Raw genomic sequence first — 13,679 nt, forward strand, 5'->3', positions numbered from 1 at the left:
TTTTTTTTTTTTTTTACAGAACAGGTTATAACTTCCTGGATGATAATCTGGATTAATAAAATTGATCTCATTTTGGTTTTCCTCATTGCCAATGACCAGAGCACCACAGGAATTATCCTGATGCTCTTAGCACATGTGGTCTAGCCTTTCCCACCCCCATTCTTTTTCTACTTAATCCTTTGACTACAAAAATCAGGGTCTTCAAATAAACCTCCACTATATTAAATACATAGTAAAGCTTTTTAGATCAGATCCCTCTAAAGAGGCAGTTTTTTAATTCTGACTATACTACATTTTGACGCTAGCTATAAAATTTCTCAGTATGAAAGAAAAATTTTGAGCACTCATTATTGGTACTAGCCAAAGAATAAAACAAGCATTCTTGTAGCCAAGGAGCCAGCAATGCCATCAGAGGTGCTGATATAAAAGGAGATCAGTCATTTCAAAACAGGGTAAATGGGGTAGACATAGGACACTGCAGGAAGGTGCTGTTCTTTCTGGCTTGTGATGAGCTTCTGGAACAATGATAAGGTCTCCAAGGAACAGTGGGTAAAAGGGCATCTGCACACACTGAAGAGTTTGAGAAAATCCTTGAATTGGTAGGCTGCATTTGGGCAAATAAATATTGTTGGGGTGTAAGGTAGGAATAGTGAGAGATGAGATTTGATATGTGCATAAGGAGAATAATGATTTGGAAGATAAAATACTTAGGCGGAAGTCTTTAAAATGATTTTAGAAATAACTACTATTTCCACCTTGTACCTTATTCATCAGAAACTTGAAGCTGCTGCGATAATTCACATACAGATATATTTAAAAGAAATAAAATATTTTTACAGTTTGGTCTTTTGAAAGGCTTCCCTAAAATATCCTGAATTGATGCTGAATTAGAACTTTACCTCACTCATATCTTTCCTACCTTCTGATTTTTTTTTCCCTGCCTTCATCTAGTCTCAATCTCACCTGTCATCTGTCTAAACAAATTATGATTCTTCACTTCCCTTATTCAGATAACTCCTAAAGCCTTTGCTAACAGCTAGCAGAGCCCAGTGAGTTAGAATTAACTCTAAATAAGCAGTTTTCATATTTTATTTTGCCTTCATTTTTCAGTACTCCATTACTGTCGAAGATACAAACAGAGACACACCATTATCACATTGGGGAGTGAGTGAATGCTGACATAATAAGTTTAATAACATGTACTTGTTGCTTTTCAGGTGATTAACTTGCCTTGCTTCTGAAACCATGTTTCCAGGGATTTAAAAGGTTTCTGTCAGTATCTATATGGTTTACTCTGTATCTGATTCTTTTCTCTTCTGTGATAAGCAGATGTGCTTTTTAAGCATAGATTATGTAAAAGAAAGAGATTTTGAATGAATTGTTATATACTCACATGACTTACTACAAAAAGCTATTCACTTTTCCATATTAATAAATTCAGTGTTCGTAGGATATATATGGAATACTAAATAAAATTATATATTGACAATAGCAGGTTCAGTGATGGAGAGTTTCTAGAACAAAAGCATTTTCTGGCCTTTATACCCAGAGTCTTCTGGTTACTGTCTTTTCTCTTATAATACAGTAATTTTAAAAGTAGGAGCTATATGTCTCATGATTATTTTTTCACCTTAAGTAGTCATGCCTTACCATTGAGGAAAATGAAACCAAGGGTGTTGCCTTCCCTGAAGTACTGAATGAGGGGATTTTTCCTGGGTGTAGATAGCCTTGAGAATGGTTAATTTTGCCATTCTTCATGCTGAAGAGAAGCCATGATACATTAACGAGAAGCTCAATGTCAGAAAGAGAGGGAGGCAACTTGGGGCTTAGGTTCCTCCCACTACTCAAGAAAGTGCAGCTGCGTGTTTTTAATATGCACGGCAGGAGATTTCAGCAGCCTGATGATATATAGTGCATTAATGTTGAAAAGATAAACACATTTGGAGAGCACAGGAAGGGCCTTGTGTTTTTATGTTAGCAGAATGCTTCCTAATGAATAAGAATGTGCTGCTGGCTTCACAGAGCCATATGGCAGCTTTTCTAATTTTAGTTGGGTGCAGATGCATAATTCTCTGGTTTTACCTTCTAGAACCTTTTGAGAAGCTACATAACTTTTCCTGCAATATTTAATGTGTACTGCTTGGCCAGAAACTGCCTGTCATTCTTTCAATGGCTTCTCTGCTCTGCATGGGTCTTGCTGCTATGAGGCTTGACAGTCACTTCACCTGAAATCATCCAGTTCCTAAATGCAAGAAAAGATGGAAATTGTGGATGTATTCCCACTAGAGTCTTAAAATTTGTTGTGGAGGTGATTAGACTTGTGTTTGACGTCAGTCTACTGAAAAATTGATAGATTTCTGGGTGAGTGATTTTACTCATTTTGAAGCAGTGGAATTAATTATAAAACCTGCATAAGATATTAGATTCCATTTTAGTCAAGGATTCTAATGCTTTAAATAATGCTGCTTCAGAAAAGGCAGCTATCCTTACACTTGACCAAACGTAAAAATAACTCGTGAACTCTTACTTAGCTTTATATGCAGGGACGATCTCATCACAGGCAGTGCTGATTTTTCTATATATTTATAAATACCCTGTGGGTTATCTTTCAGTTGACATATTTTTACCAAGTGACTAGTTGATATTTGTTTTAATTCAGACTTTTTAAAGATAGCTTAATATCCTCAAAATTTCCGCGGTCTCTTTAGATGATAAAAAAAGAAATGGAGAAAGTATGAACATCTTCCCTAATTGCCAGAGCACCCTGTCCCTCTAATGCACAGTCACTAGACAGCATTTAGGTTTCTAAGTCATCAGCGGTGGTTGGCACTGCACATGGTTGCCCCGAGCCAGGCCCGCCTCCCTTTGAGGAGATCGGACTCTCTTCTGGTTTGTAGAAAGCCCTTTGAGTATTTGTTCTCAGGTCAGTTGCCAAATAAACACAAGACCTCCTAATATCGTAAGATTTGTTAAGTTACCAAAAATTAATAAATGATGTTTAGAAGAAAATGTAAAGTTTTTTAAGTACCACCTCATAATTTACAAATAGCTAATTGTACTTTTTAAAACATGTTTTTTTTCCTAAAATCACAGTTTGTGATTTGTTGTTCTTAGCAGAAAACTTCAATTTTACTTTCAAATGTATGATGGTGGATACCAGTGATAAAAAGCAATTTAATACAGCTGCTTCAAAAAAAAAATGTTTTCCTTTGTATTTTTAAATAACTTGTATTTCTAGAGATCAGTCAAATGTTTCCCTATTCACCTTCCTTTTGTTCTGAGAGAAAATGTGAATAATTATTTTTTGAAAAGTATATGGAATATAATAGTAATGATTTTCTTCCAGTTTGTGGTATGACTCATCTTAGCATGGTCCCTGAAGAGATGGGGTTTTGTTCTTTGCTTTGAAACTGGAAATCTAATTAATTGGTATTCGATTTCTGGAGTGCAGGCAAATGGAAGAGGCAACTGGATGGGCTTGCTCTCCAAGCCACCACCCAGGAGGGAAGGGACACTCAAAGAAAGATTATAGAGGTGTCCTTGGCTAGTCTCTCTGCTCAGGGCTTTGCTTTTGTAAAAGTCTGCTGTTAAAAGGGTCATAGCTATTTTATGATATTTTTATCTTTTGGGGAGTAAGGAAGAAAAAAGCTGAATTATTATTTTCATTGTTACTCTCAGGTTATATGCTTTATCTAAAAAGACCTTTAATGGTTAAGGTACAAGAGAGAGAAATGGACATCAAGGCATGCAGGGAGAGCTTTTCAAAGGTTCTGAAATTTAAATGTTACCATCCTTCTCTGATATAAGAGTCTGTGATAAAGAGGTTTTGTAAGATTTTGATCATATTAAACTTCAGGATGATCTTTCTACTGTCGAAGTTACTGAAGGATATTTTTATGACAGAATATATTTTTAGGGTTAATGGATGCAAATATAGAAAAGTAAATATAATCTGTGACCACTGAGAAAACTGCTAGATTTAAAAATATTAAATAGTGTGTTTTAGTATAGCAGTGTTGTACTTGCAAAAGTATAAATATATCTAAGGACTTAGGCTTATTTATAACCAGTACATGAAAATAGCATACTCATTACTGAAATGTTCTATCAAGATACCAGTATATGTCCTGTTAACATAATAGTATATCTCAAAGGACTCCTTCTCTTCCTCTTGTTTAATTTCAGGGCTCCACTGAACATTGAACAGAGGTAGTAGTTACTTCATGAAAAGTACTTCAGTAACACAAATTATGGCAAGTTTAATTTAGGTTCCAGCTATATTAGTTAAGTCATATTTCTGGTGTTTTCTATCACTGCATGTTGGTATTTTTCTTTTAATACTGAGAAGTGGTCAAAGCACAAATTCAATACAGAAGCGAACAATAGATGGCAAATTAACTACAAAGTACCTTATTCAGACATTTACTGAGAACAGAAGTGAAAAGCCCAAAATCTGTTCCCCTTTGTCTCATATTTACTCTATGAATAATGAAAAATTTCTCATTCTCTCAAAATATATGAATAGTACTACAACATCTTTTAAAGTTCTCTTAGAAATAATAAAGTGACCTCGTGAAAACTTGTGTTTTCATTGAAGTAAGGGATTCTAGCTCATCCAACTTTTTGCCAGTATTCCTTAGCATTGGTTTGCAAAATCCAGGCTAAATTTTCCCAGGAGCCAGACACCTGGTGCCATTTCCTCTAGTTTCCTTGCTTTTGCCAGTCACTGGTAGATCCCACAGAAGCCAACTCACTTACAGTGTATGTGAAATAATTTCAGCTATGCCCAGCCATATTCTACCTTCAGTGTCGTCCTAACTTTTTTTCTCATTTAGTTTAAATATAATTGTTTTGCCCTCTCAGCTCAGCTAAGTGTAAACTCTCACCTCATGAGTGTTGTTAATGCCACATTCACAGGGTAGCATGAACTGGAGACACAGCAAGCCGGCCCTGTTGTCACTGGTCGACTTCCCAGCTAGAACGTCCCTTGCTCTGGGACGTTCTTTTAGTTGCTTCCTTTCTCCTTTTAAAGATTTGTTACAAGCAAATTTTCAGGATGATAGTTTTCAATCCAGTCTTCTGGTAATACATATTTTACAAATACGGATTTTGTTGAATCTAAGTCGTCTAATTTAAATTTTAGGTCCTCACCCTAAATTACATCTCACCTGTTGATTCCTAAAAAAATGAAGAGAATGCTGTGCAGACTGGATCCTGACTTTCACTGCAGGAGGTGGAGAGATTAGGACCACCTCCTGGGAAGATGTGTCACAATCTCACTCAGAAGCCTATTCAACCTGGCCATCTTCCCACTGCAGATTCTTACCGCAGGGTCTTCTTCTCATGTAGACCATCCAGTTTGATAGTCATGGCTGCTTCAGAATGATGTGACTGTTGGGAGTGTGAGCCTCCTGTGAATAGTCAGGAGGGAGCAGAAAGGCGAATCACTCATTCTACAGACGCTAACACCTTACTCCTACACACTACCGATTATAACACCAAAGAAAATCGTAACAAGAATGCAGGAGGACCACATAAGTATATAATACCTGTTATATGGATCATAAGATTTAGTATTAATGAAACTCAACGATCCTTAAAGCTGTGGCCTTCTGGGGCCACCACATGCAGGGCTGGTAAAGGCACATGAGCCCAGTTTACTAGAAAGCAGTGCGGATGGTGGGGCATGAGGAAATATGTGCTGAAAATGAGGTGAAAGAGCAGATGACAGGTGCTAGGCCTGTCCCTGGACTGGTGGATAGGAAAGTGAGTGGAAACAGAACAGAAATCGACAGCATTACCAAGGGACTGAGCCAAAAGCAGAAGGTATATAGCACTTAGGGTTTATTGGACAATGAAAAAGATTCTAGGAAGACAGGAGCAGGGTGCAGGGGGGTGATGAACAGTATTCTCTGGAGAGCTTAAGCTGTTCCTTTCTTCTGTAAAGGCTGGCTGAGCATTTGGGCTGAGTCTAAACCTGCAGGTAGGGCAGCATTAAAGGAACCAACAATGGCAAGCTAGAGAGGGTAGCAAGAAAGAAAAATCAGTGCTGACATATCCTTACAATGTAGAAATGTAAAGACTTCTAGGCAACACATAGCTCTCTTTATAACTGGTCACAATTATGTAGATCTAAAGCAGTGAGTTGGGAATGCACTAGAGTAATTGAAAGAGCAGATACAGTCTGCTTATCTTCAAAGAAACGACTACGTGTGGAACTTGGAAAGGAAGAACTAGTAAATATAAATAGTTACATTTACAAACTATAGTTCTTAAAGCACGTTTTATATATCCTCCCATTTAATCCTGTCACAGTCCATGATATTCAGAGGCAGGTAAGAAAGTTAAGGCCATCAAAAGGCTGAAGTGACTTACTCTGCTTCACACTTCTGTTAAGTGACTGAATGGAGACTTGAACCCCCTGGGCTATCTTCCCTTCTCCATTGTTAAACATAACCTTTGGAAGCCCTCCATGAGAGAAGTGGCAGGATTTGAAGGTCATGCATAACTCCTTATCATCTTTATTAAGCTATACAGATTTTCAAAATACTGTGTATAAAGTCTTTTTTACCAGAAAAAAAAGTTTTATCAAGGTCATGAAAGCAGGTTGATTCTGAGTAGTAAATTGATTTACAGTTTTATTTGCATTTGATTACAATGATAACATGCAGTGTAAACAAGTATGTAATTTATGCAGGTACAAATAATTGACACATTTTTTGTGCTGTTTTCTAGCAAGTTGTTGGTATGTATCTATTACACCTTAAACTTTTTTTAGTGTACTTGAAATAACTAGTTTGTTAATGTACTGATAAATATGCATCTATTTCTTATGTGAGATTTTACCATGGTAGAAAGTCTTCTCAAGCTTGTGGATCTAAAAGCTGCTTCACACATTTTAATCCATGAGCACATATTATGTACGCTTGTCCCAGATAAAAAGGCAGTTATTGAAGTCCTCTGGGTACCCCTTCTCTGCCTTAAATGGTTACACACCTTAAACAAGACAGGGCGGCAAATCCCCCTCTCTACTTTAAATGTGAGTGTGACCAGTGGTAGAATACTACATGGGTGCTGCTGGAGCAGGTGAGGGCTCTTTTATTCCCTCCATTAAAGTGTGCAAATGTATCTCAGACTATGCTACTGAAACTGAACAACAGACCCTCTGTTATTCTAGCTTGGGGAATCTCTTGAGTAGAAACTAATTGTGCCAGAGCATATAGCAGTTTTGTAATCTTGAAAAAGTATTTGTCAGGGACTAGAACAAAACCACCAAACTCATCCCCTAAAAGGGGACCTGAGCCATAGGTTATAGAGGTGAAAAGTCAATGTTCTGGCTTTGCTTCCAGCATTTTTCCCATTCAGTGGCAGTAGGGAAATACTCTGACTCTTTTATAGCTACATCTGATCCACTTGATATATTTTTTAAAGATTTATTTATGCATACAGAACTGGGGTATGGTCCAGAGGTGCAGGGATGGTGAGAGTATTCATCAGAGACAGAGCAGGGAGCAGAACAGGCAGATCGATAAAGTACACTGCTGAGGGAACAGAGGGCGGGTCAGGACAGGTCTGCTGCACCATGTGGGTCACCTCCGGGGTGGGGATCAAAGGCATGCTGGCATGGCTTTAGTTCTTAGTGCTGTGCTTTAACCTGCTGCGCCACCAGGGAGGGCCCTGTTTTAAAAGTCATTACAATAAAAATGTTTCAGTGTCACTCTGTCCTTGAAATAACACTGCCATCTAATTCAAACTTAATGTTTGTTGCAGAGAAAGCAGCAGCTGCCAACATAGATGAAGTGCAGAAGTCGGATGTATCATCTACAGGACAGGGAGTCATCGACAAGGATGCGCTGGGACCCATGATGCTTGAGGTAGCATATTCTCACTTTGGTTCTGTATGTTTTGATATCGGTTCATCTTTACATTGCCACTTGTAATGTATCTGTGTATGTTCTGCTACCTGATTCCACCATGTATCCATCTCAAGGAAATTATACAGAATTGAATTAACTAGAAATAAACTTTAAATTTATAAACAGGCATTAACTGCCAGTTGAACATTCATTTTGGAAAATCATGTTCATAAGTTCTATTAAATTCTGATGTAATATATTTTTGTTTGAAATGTTTTCCAAATTAAACTTTTATATAGATGCCATCCATGTACATATGCCTGTCCACAGGTTAGAATTTGAGGAGAGGCTTATGGTTTTTATTTATATCACTTCAAATTTGTGTTCTAATAAAGATGACAATTGAGTGATAGAAGGAACTTTTAAGTTCCCTACATCTCAAATGTAATGATTGGTCTTAACTGCCTGTTCTTTATTAATGTGAGGAAGCTTTATGATCAGACTCCTGTCTAGAATTTGTGAAGTCCAGCTTTTCTTCTTTTATTAACTAGTACAGTGTTAAATACCAAGTGCTTTGCTGTACCTATTCTAAAATTAAAATTCAAGATGTAGGCTTTGATAAGATGAGAGAAAAAATGTCAGTGAATATATAACAAGAAGCAGAGGAGCCCTGAGACATAAATTATGTCAGTTCTCAGGATAATTTACTCTGCTGCTGATGTGATGAGCTGCTCAGAACTGCCTGGCCGCAAGCCTTGAAGCATTGTCTTCGTAGAGTCAGCTAACTTGCTGCAGCAGCCACAATAGAAGAAATGAGAATTATAAAACCAGGATAACCAATCATTGCCCCTTTTTAGAGTTGGTATGTAAGGCAGTTTTTATTTTTACAAAGTCTTAATTTTGTGAGAATCTATCATGGATTTAGATGAAAGTAAGCAGAAAAGATCATTTGACCCATTCTTTACGCGTAGAAATGACACAGTTCATTCTCTGGAGCTAGACCTGCTGGACAGGAGGCTAGAAATGACTCCATGTTGGCCCTTGTTCGTTTCTCTTGAATCACTGGCTTGAAAACATCCAAGTACAGTGTTCAGGAGCAAGGCAAAAACACACTTAACCTGATTTTCCAGAATCAGAAAGGCAGTGGAAAGCCAGAGTGCTACTTCCCTCTTAGTTCTTAGAAGCAGTTAAAAATATCTAACTTGGTAGACTATTTGGAATTAGATGAAAGAAAGTTGATGACTTTCTGTGAAAAAAAATTTCAATTACAGAAAAAATTGATTTAAAAATTATAGTAATCTTAAGTTATTACAGTTAGGAAATTCCCCTATATCTGTGTTTATTCTTTATATCAGGGTGGAAATCAAAGTGGGTGGAAACTCCTGGGAAGATTTTTGAGTCTTCTAGAAAGTAATTCTTGGGGTCACCACAAGATTGTGACTCAAACCCTTTGGAAGAAAGTTTATTAACTGTAGAAATCAGATTGCTAGATTTCAGTGGGCCTTGTCTCATAAAAGCAAACTAACCTTTCATTTTTTGCTGCTTCAAAATAGTCTTCTGAGAAAACCATGTCTTCAGAATTGAGCAAGTACTAGTATAATGGTTCTTGCTGAATATGTTTAAGAAGTAAAGTAGTGACTTAAGGTTTGAATTTAAATCTTCATTCCCATTTACATGCAATAACTTAAATGGAGAAAGCTTGTTCTTGTGGAGCTGTTCATAGATGCACACTCATGCTTACATCATAGCATAGTGGTTGCCAGGCAACAAAACCAAATGTCAGCTTTTTTTCATCAGAGCATTTATACTGAGATTTTTTAAAAAACACAGTTTTATGAGATGAAAGAGTTTCATTTTTCCATTATAGTATGCTACCAATTAAGTCTTTTTACCACGACACAAAGCAGTGGGAAGCTATATGTGTTTTTAAAAGTGAACTATAGGTAATATAATTATGAAAGTCCTTGTTGGATGTGTATCTGAAACAGCAAGTTTAAAAGGCCACGCAGTATGTAACTGCTCAACTGACATCCTGTCCCCATTTCCTCACTGCCATGTATAGTGTGCACATGCTTACATAACACTTACAGGTTGATGCTAACCTGCTATAAAGGCCACGTACGTATACCTGGCTTTGCCCTACATATTGTTTGTATCATTGGGAGAAACCCGACAGAATAGTTAAGAAAAATCTAAAACCTAATTTTTTTTAAAGAGCTTTCACAGCTGCCTAATGGTCAGTTATAATTCAAGGAAGCATTTAGTTTTGTAATGAGAATAGAATTAGAGATGGAATATATCCTAAAAAAGCTCATAAAATCAGAACCTGTAATAACTTAAAGAAAAAACAAACTAGGAAAAAAGGAAACATCTCAGGTAACATTCATGTTAAAATAGTAGTAATAGATGCATGAAGAAACTGTGGCATAAACTGGATAGAGTAGGGTGGTCCTGCTCATGTGGTAAGGCCGTCAATAGCAAGTTTTTTGTTTTTGCTTTTTTTTTTCGGGGCCTGATCACTCGTCTGGTGCATAAAACACAGAACAAGCAAGGTCAAAAAGGGAAAGACATAGGAGCTAAGAAAAACTCACTGGACCGCCAGCCTTCATATCGCCAAGGCAAACACTGGAGGAAAGTGGACTAGGGTAGCTATTGGAGGACAGTGCTCTTTGGCATAGTCATTAAAAGCCTGAGCTTTGGAGTCGCTCCACCTGGACTGAAATTCCAGCTCTACCACTGACAGTTTGTAAGAGCTTAAGCAAATCACTTAAACTCTCTGAACATTAGTCGCTTCCTCCTCTATAAATTAGAAAAGAGGAAACAGCCCCTCAGAGGTGTAAATATGCTCAATATTATTTATTATTATTTATTTCCTAAAATGATCCCAGATTTTTTCTTTCCTTCTCTAATCTACCTTGGAGTGACAATGAAGAGTGAGGCTGTACCTCTGGTATAGGTATTACTGGTACCTGGGTGATTTAAAAGCCTGTCTCTTACCTCTCTAGAACAAGTATACAGAATTACTTTCCAGTTCTTACTCTCATGAACCAAAACCTCAAATCCCTTTCCAGTCTCAGAAGAGTTGTGACCATCTAAGTGATGTCCCCAACAGAGACCCCAAGAAGTTTGTCACAGGGATATACTTTCTGGACCTTTATCCTATACACAACAATCAGTAAAGGGTAACAGACATTTAAGAATTCCTTTCATTTAAACTCTGGTAATTTTAGAGGTAGTGAAATTTTCTGGTTTTTTTTTTTTTCTTGGTATTTGTCCTTAAACTGAGGGAAAATTATCATTTTTCCTTCCCTTCTTTTGCATTGTACATCAGAAACTGTACAACTGAATTCTCTTATATTGGGTTTGTAACAAAAGTTGTTCTGGGCCCTGTGAAGTACATCAGTCTTACTTTTAAAATATAAATAAATATCTGTACACTTTTACTTGACAATAATTATCTCCTGATAAATTAACAGAGTTGGTGTTTGTCATTTAGTTTGTGACAAGAAACCCTGATATAGACTCTCTTCTACTGATTAAGATGGAATAATTTCACCAAGAGAGAAAAATGTGTTAATTGTTTCTGAGAACTTGGAGAGGAGCAAGATCCATTTTCTATCCACATGTGAATTATGTTTCCCCTGAAGGGATTATTTCCTTCTTTAACAGTTGCATGTAATTTTATGTTGCCTCCTTTCTAACACAATTTATCTTTTCCCTTAGGCCCTTGATGGGTTCTTCTTTGTAGTGAACCTGGAAGGCAATGTTGTGTTTGTCTCAGAGAATGTGACACAATACCTAAGGTATAACCAAGAAGAGCTGATGAACAAAAGTGTGTATAGCATCCTGCATGTTGGGGACCACACAGAATTTGTCAAAAACCTGCTGCCAAAGTCAATTGGTAAGTGTTTATCCGCTGCGTTTTTTTTACCTGGGGTGGAGCAGGGGTGGGGGGGGCAGTAAATAAAACTCTGTTATGTCAATTGGAGACATAAATGACCCAGTAATTTTTGGACATGCTTATGTTAAATATTTTGAAGTTCAGAAGTCATGAAGAGAGGACATCTGCAGATACTAGCCTGGAATGAATGATCACTGGGAGCCTATCTTTAAAATACATGAAAATAATTCAGATGTACATTAGTCATATGACACCTGTTTTCATAGGGTTTCTTTTCCTGGTTTTAGAGGGGCGAAATTTCCTTTCCCCCCTGTCCACTGTCAGACAGCTCTCATTGTCCCTTTTTCTTCCATGACTATCTAAGAAATGGAAGGTCATGTGACATTTGCAATTCAGCTGAGTCCTACATATGAGGAGAATATGTGGGTGTATACAACATTCTAAAAATGAAATGTAAAGGAACAAGTAGCATGTAGAGGCTCCAGCACTACCAGCTGGGATCCCTACAGGGCCCTTTATTTCACGGACTCGGGGACTCTGCAGGGTCTACTCTTGGATGCTGCCTCCTCATCTACTCTGTCTCAGAGTTCCTGACTTCCTCTTATTTGGAGCTGCTGTCAGGTAGTGTTTGTGATTATTAAGGACCGTATTTTATAGTGGATGGTTCAGAGCGTGGACCCACCTTTTAATTGCTGCGCAGGAGTATTGCTGTTCCCACTTACTAAGTTCTTTTTTTAATATTCTCACTTAAACTGATGATGATAAGAACATCTTCACTGATAAAAAGAAATACACATTTCAGCACAGAGTAAGGTCAAGTTCTGAGTTAGCAAGTATTTCTATTCTTTTTCTGAAAACTGTGAAGTCGGTCTTATCGTTACCATAGTAAATAAGAAAAGGTCCTTTCCAGATTCCTTAAGGGCTAGTCAAGATATGATAACCCTTTGTTCAGAGTCGCTATGACAATAGTACAAAATACATGAGTGCTTATGTGAGATTCTTTTGTTATAGTCTCTAGTAAATGAACAAGAAAATGGGATTTCTTATTTCAAGTTAACTATTAATTTCAAATCTCTTCAGTAATTTTATGCCTTCTGCAAAGGACTGTACTTGTTAATTCACTATTATTAATTCACTTGTCTAAAGAACTCTTTACCTTACTTTCTATTGTGCCTTTATTAGACTTTCAAATTACTTATTAACCTGAGCTAATAAGAACTTTATTCTTTCTTCTTTGATTACTCTATATAGTTTCCATTATGTAAATAAGCTTTTAAGAATGCTGATGGCGAAATAAACTCCCCAAATGTCTGCATAGATGTATAAAGTTAGCTGAGCTTCCTTTTGTAATTTTACAGTAATTTCTTGAAGTTAGCTTGATATGTACATTTGTCTTCCTAGAAAAAAAATCCAATTCCATTTTCAGTTCTGCAGCCTCATGGCTGGCAGTTTAGCACCGTGTTCACCTTAATACCTAGATGTCCTTTAAGTGTTTTCTAACTAGTAACCTTTAAGGCTGTATTTGCTTTCAGTGTGACCGGCAACACCCCTTTCCCCCTTTAAATCCTATTTCACTGTCCTATTGGCCCTTATATTTTTTCAGTTAAAACATAAAGAACATCAAGAAAAGAATGCCAAAGTGAGAATTAGGATTGATTCTGATTCCAGCTCTTCTAACATATCTTTAGACATCTGCTTGCTTATCTGTGGAATAAATAAGTTGACTTGGTGGTCCATAAATACTTTTGATTCTCAAAACCAGTCATTCCTTCATTTCTCTCACTTGATTAATCTACTGTATTTCACCCAAAATTATCTTTTCTGTCTTTCATTATCTCTGTCTTGAAATAATAGATACAATTTTATAGTGTGTTGATGCTAATATAGGAGACATATGAAATAGTTTTTTGTTTTTTTTTTTT

General features: G+C 36.9%; 1 protein-coding gene across 2 annotated transcripts in view; it reads left to right on the forward strand.

The window, feature by feature from the left end:
- The window catches only part of NCOA2 (nuclear receptor coactivator 2), a 174,856-nt gene that overhangs the window by 104,561 nt on the left and 56,616 nt on the right, over nucleotides 1–13,679 (forward strand). For both annotated transcript variants that reach the window (XM_004679812.2, XM_012723016.1), the window contains exons 4-5: nucleotides 7,771–7,874; nucleotides 11,580–11,757. In XM_004679812.2, the coding sequence (XP_004679869.1) occupies nucleotides 7,771–7,874; nucleotides 11,580–11,757 (282 nt within the window). The remainder of the gene's footprint in view (nucleotides 1–7,770; nucleotides 7,875–11,579; nucleotides 11,758–13,679) is intronic.

Source organism: Condylura cristata, unplaced genomic scaffold, assembly GCF_000260355.1.
Source record: "Condylura cristata isolate star-nosed mole 26May11 unplaced genomic scaffold, ConCri1.0 scaffold00009, whole genome shotgun sequence".
NCBI classification, from domain to species: domain Eukaryota; kingdom Metazoa; phylum Chordata; class Mammalia; order Eulipotyphla; family Talpidae; genus Condylura; species Condylura cristata.